The 5870-nt window shown below is 39.5% G+C and overlaps 1 protein-coding gene across 1 annotated transcript in view; it reads right to left on the bottom strand.

The window, feature by feature from the left end:
• Window positions 1-2138: 2138 nt before the first annotated feature.
• LOC104403100 (glycoprotein Xg-like) overlaps window positions 2139-5870 on the bottom strand; it is a gene marked incomplete at its 5' end in the record, with an annotated part of 32003 nt that continues 28271 nt past the window's right edge. Inside the window, 4 exons of the mRNA XM_010011142.1 lie at window positions 2139-2287; window positions 2578-2616; window positions 3174-3230; window positions 4154-4219. Of these exons, the coding sequence (XP_010009444.1) occupies window positions 2139-2287; window positions 2578-2616; window positions 3174-3230; window positions 4154-4219 (311 nt within the window). The remainder of the gene's footprint in view (window positions 2288-2577; window positions 2617-3173; window positions 3231-4153; window positions 4220-5870) is intronic.

Genomic DNA, 5870 nt, shown 5'->3' on the forward strand with positions numbered 1-5870 from the left:
AAAAAGGTGAAACAGCTTTGATGGCAGAACTGTATCAACCATACATGCACATACGTATGAAGTTTGAAAGTTGGTGCGATACTGATTTTATAGAACAAAGTGTCACAGACTCATTCTAAATGGTTCAGAAAACATTGTAACTATTTCTCCTTTACAGAAATTATTAATAATATGGTTCTTAAAAAAACTCATGACAGATTAATGCCTTTGGAGGCTCCCAGAGCAAGGCCTAAGTTTTCAAGAAGAGAAACAAAATTTACATCAGATTCCAGTTCCTGAGAGGATCTAAACACCATTTCAGTAATAGATAAATAAATAAATAAAATCAGCAAGTGTTCCTCTCATTTTTATTTTTTTTTAACAGTGGTTTATGAATGTACATGTTCATTCATGTAATATTTTAAAATTAAGAATTAGTTTTCCACCTATAGCTCCTTTCACTTTGCTAGAATTCAGACATAAATACAAAGGAAATGGACCCAAATTTTTAATCCTTTATATGAGTTCCAGTTTTACTTAAACAATATAGAAAATACACAAATATCATAGAATCAGAAGAATCATAACATAGTTTGGATTGGAAGGGACCTTAAAGTTCATCTAATTCCAACCTCCTACCATAGGCAGGGTCACCTTCCACTAGACCAGGCTGCTCAAAGCCCCGTCCAACCTGGCCCTGAACTCTTCCAGAGAGAGGGCGGAGGGGGCATCTCTATGCTGAATATACTAGTAAAACCCAGCATGTACTAATGGAAATGTCAATTTCCTTATTCCTATTCTATCTGAAGGATTAAGTATTTCAGGTAATTTTGAAAATGGGGAAAAAAACTGATCAGTGACTCAAATGCTCACAAACCAAAATATTTCCATTTTTACCTTATATTCAACTTGATTTCTTTGTTGTTTGAAATAACTTCTGAATCAAAATGCAGGTCAGAGAATTCAATAGATGTTTTAAGCACATCTTTGATGACATAAAACTCAGGGTGCAAGAGGGACATCAGATAAAAGAGAACAGGATTGCAGGGTCTCAACAAAACGTTCATTAGAGGCAGATTTCCTTTTGTCAGAATGAGAAGGTAGGAAAACATTGTCAGATCTGTGGGCTGAATGTCACCAATCAAAGGAGCCTGTGACCGGAGGGCAACTCTTCTTCCAGCAATTTATACTGTAGCTGCACCTGAAAAATGAAGATTGAACATTCAATGTGTCTATAATGGATGCTCTTTGCCAGATTTCCTGGGCTTTTTTTTGCCTCAGTCCTTTTAAGACAGTGGGCAGGAACCTTGTAACTCCAGATATATATAGACATCCCTCCCCATTTTTTCTCACTCCCCATTTCCAGACATACGTGGGATCATTGACGTGACCTTACACCCCGGCCATACAGACAAAAGAAAATAAGAGACTGCTGGGACCCTGATGACATAAACATCTGTGGTGATGGCCTTCAAAGCCCTGACCAGCCTATCCCAGTGCACCCCAGCCCTTGCTCTAGCTGGATCTCCCCTTCTGAAGCCTTACCCTAGTGCCCAGGCAGCAGTGGCTGCCCCAGAGCCCACCATGGCACTCCCGGGCTGAGTCTTTCTGAATCACCAGGGGATCCCAGACCTCTCAGAAATGCCTGTGAAGCTTCACACACCTCCTGTGCCTTACTCGTGTCACAGCTGTTAGTCCCATTATAGAAAAAGTAAGGCGAAGAAGGTTTAAATTGACCTCTATGGCAAGCGCAGGATGCCCACCCAGGCCAAAGCTGAAATGAGGGCCCCAGCCAGAAGGTACATGGGGTGTCCCAGGCAAGGCACACACAGAGCCACAACAGTCAGTCACCTCTGTGGTGGCAGACACCTCATGTCATGTAATTTCCTTCATAAAGTGATGTATATGCACCTTCTGGCCACGTTACGGCTTCCTATCCTTGTCCTTGATGAAGAACATTAATTACCACTGTTGCTTACCGGGGTGTGTGTGTGTGTGTGTGTGTGTGTATAAGATGAGATTTTCAAATGCCCTCACCCCTGAGCTATTTCTGCCCCCACTGAAATTGTTTGTAAAATGGGGTAGATTTGTGTTAATCTACTCCAGCACTACATCATCATAGAATCATAGAATGGTTTGGGTTGGAAAGGACCTTAAGATCATCTAGTTGAAATTGATTTGGTCTTACCCTGTGGTTTGAAACAAAGTTTCTTGTTCTTGTAAGCAGAGTAGGCTGCTATTGATCCAACAACCAGTATTACAAAAGCAGAAATTATAGGAGATGTAACTCCAGCTATTAATCCTGAATCTGTGGAAAAAACACAGATTTTTTTTCAGAGACACCAAAATGGTTTCACTTAAGTGCATTCTTTACTAAGGTGTGCTTTTGCCAAACTATGAGAATTGTTTGGTGACACATTAGAAATTCATTAAATAGAATTAAGCAGCAGATTAGAAATCATGTTACATTACAGATAGTGTGGAAAAAAAAGTGTCTTAAAGTCTAATTTAGTGTATGCATTACTTTCATCAGGCTAAAATTTTCTTGCTATTTTATGATGATCATAAAAAAATTAAAGAGTAAATTATTTACCATACCTGTATTTCCTCCATGATTGAAATTGTGCTCCTCTTCTCCTGGAATAGAGGGTGAAGTTTCATCAAGAAATGTGTTTTATCTTGTTTGAGGACAAGGAGGTGAAAAGGTACAGCTCGGCAGGACTTTGAGAGAGGAGTTCTCCTTCCAGTCCTGTTTGACAGCTGGCCAGAGGAATAACCATCCATCCCCCTGACACTTCATTTTTGGAAAATATTATCCTCTAAAAACAGGGTAATACTTAGCAGTCTACATCAAGCTTATTTCACAAGCTCATTTAAGACAAGATCATAGGCCCAGTTCATCTACTTGCAGTTCTCAGCAGAAGCCCCTTGCTTTGGGACTGTCTTGGCTGAATTAAAAGGGATAAATCCTGCAGGGTGCTGGCATATGCCAGAAGGCTACAAATGTTCAGGAATATAGGTTAGAGCTTCATGCTCAAAGCCATGGTTTGTGGAGAAGGATAACCTTCTAAATAAAAATAGCAGAGTCTTGTCCTACTCCTTCAGTGACAAACAGATTACCACTAAAGCAAAGGCAGCCAGTTCTGAGTTACAAGTATTAGAGAGAAGCAGCAAGAAGAATTGGCAAATACTACCTGTTATGTGGGGTGGTAAAGGCTTCCCATCAAGGAGATCTGAGTCATCAAAACCTCCTGCAAGATAAAGATTAGGATTTCTATTGCAAAATTGTCTGAACCCTGGTAACCCCTTCAGCTCCCTTGTCTGGTCCTTTTGTAATGTTCTGGGGAAGGATGAGGGACTTTCAAAGTCCCAGCTTTGACATGGCAGGTGTGCCAGGGGTCTTGCACTGAATGGTCACCTATTCAAATTCACCTGAACACTGGAGTACTAGAACTGTTGGTGTTCTACCTGTTATGCATCTGTATTAGCACCTGTGGGATGTGTGGGCTTGGGCTCTCAGTAACGCAAATCTTTGTATAATATGGACATCCCAAATCCCAGAAGTTCCTGGAGCAGGAAGCCAGTGGGTGCTTTCCAGGAAGGCCTGCAGAAGGACTCCAGAAGGGCCTGTCCATGTATCACCACTACAATCATACCAGAAGTAATTATGGGATACATGGTGGTAGCTGGGATAGATGTGCCACTTCCATTGTATTTAAGTGTGTGTCTGGGACCACACTCAAAAGCAATACAGGCTTACGTCCACCTCACCAGTCCCACCTCTTGCATGCCCCAGGGCAATCTCAGATGCACATCTCAGTATAGATTTGAACATAGGCTTATTCATGCCCTGTAGCTAAATGTCAGATTTGAACCTTACTATGGTTCGGTGTATATACATCCAAAACAAAAAGGCAAGTAAGATGAGTGTTAACCTCATGCCACTTAGGAGTCAATGTCCCACGTTTTGTGCAGACCATCAAAGCTTTGTGATACCAACACTAAAACTTGGGAAATCTTTCCAAACACTGTGTCAGGAACAGTGACTACCAAAGGGAGATGAAGGGAACGGGTGGTAAAAATTATTAATAAAGAAATAAGAAAGTAAACTATTAAAAATATTTACTCAGAATAGTTCATTGTGCTTGATTTTCTTAGGAGAATATATTCTTACCAGAAATACTATGGCTTCCTGGTCGTGGTGGAAGAGGCGGGTATAAAGGTTTTCTTGAGATGTCACCTATTGATAATTAATATTGTTAGATGGTTGGATAGGCAAAACAGAGAGATGTAAATAAAGAGTATAATAACTTGAGATTCTATGCCTATTTTTAATTTGTCCTCCTGTGAATTAGCAAAAGGACCTTGAAACTAGTTAAAAAGTCTCAAGCAATGTGTCAGCAAATAGCTATCTACTAAAACTAATTAGAAAGTGAAAAGGGAACATTTGCAAAATTAAAATGAGAGAAGAATTCACAAAAACGTTGAAGAGAATTTCCTGTATTTCTGGTAAGTGCTAACATCATTTAATGCTGACATGTGGGAAGCACAGTGTGCTACTGTAGGTGTTGGGGGTGCAGTTAGCAGAGCTGACAGAGAAGCTGGTATTCCAGGCTGGGCAGGAGACAACAGGTTATCCCTGTATCAGCAGGTATTAATAAAATCTGCAGATTAGTTTCATCTAACAGATGCTGAATTTATCTACTGCATGATGAATTTTCTACTCTTGAACAGTGCAAAATGAACTCAGACTTGAGCTTTGCTGCTTAGGACTTTGTGCCAGTATTTGGTCTTAATTTTTGCAAAAGTGTTAGAAAAAGATGCATTGGATAAAGAGGGAGATCTGGTAACTAATACCAGTTTTCAGACTACACTAACAGTGATGGTGCAAGCAAGAGCTGGCTCAGGTCAAAACCCGACAAAGTTAACATCCAGGGCTGTGGCTGCATATGTATAGTGGGTCCTCTTTTGCTGTCCTTTCCCCAACCAGTTCAGTTGCATATTAAACTGTTCTCAGAGCCAGACAGTGAATTTAGCTCTGAATAAATTAAAATTAGGTCACAGAAATAAATACTAGTTTCTCTTCCTCTCCTTAAATCTTTCTTTCTCCTTCAATACATGCCAGATGCTCTTTCATCATGTTTTCTTCTTGCCCAGCTGCTAAATGCAATGCTTCTGTTTGTGAGTAACATTTAGATTCTGATTCAGTAAATTATTTAGATACATGGTTAACTTCGTGTGAGTTCAGCCTGCTGCAGTCAATAGATTTTAGGTAAAGTCTTAAAGCTTTGCCGAATCAGAGTTTGCACAATTAATTATATGCAAAAGAAGAGACTTGTTCTCTTCCAGGTCTCTATGTAACAAACTAAGACTCACCAGGGCACAAAAGCAGAAAACTACTGATCCCATTATTCATTTCTATTATGGTGCTGCAGCACTTATTCAGTCTTCTCTACACATAAGAAGATATATTCTACAGCATAGCTAGTGAAAAATAAAATATCTTCAGAACTATTGATAGTGAGGTAGATATCATTAATCCTATTATACTCTGTATAAATATCAGTTAAAAACCTGAACTGAAAATGGAGCAAAAAAATAAAAATCAAGGAAAACATCATTTGCCATCTTCTGAATGAAAAGGTGGGTTTTAGTGAGTATACTTAAGATATTCATTAATAATTGAATCCACATAATACACCCATCCTCTCATTAGAAACTTGCAGGAATGGAATAATTGGCACGGGCAGGAAGAAATGACAATGTGAACATAGGAATTATAAACAAAATTAGATTCAGCTGTATAAAGTGAGGACTAACATGTCATTCAAACACAGGCATGAACAGCCACATTGGAACCTGGAAACATGAATGCCCTGGAAGTGGGAAAG

Source organism: Nestor notabilis, unplaced genomic scaffold, assembly GCF_000696875.1.
Source record: "Nestor notabilis isolate BGI_N333 unplaced genomic scaffold, ASM69687v1 scaffold8263, whole genome shotgun sequence".
NCBI classification, from domain to species: domain Eukaryota; kingdom Metazoa; phylum Chordata; class Aves; order Psittaciformes; family Psittacidae; genus Nestor; species Nestor notabilis.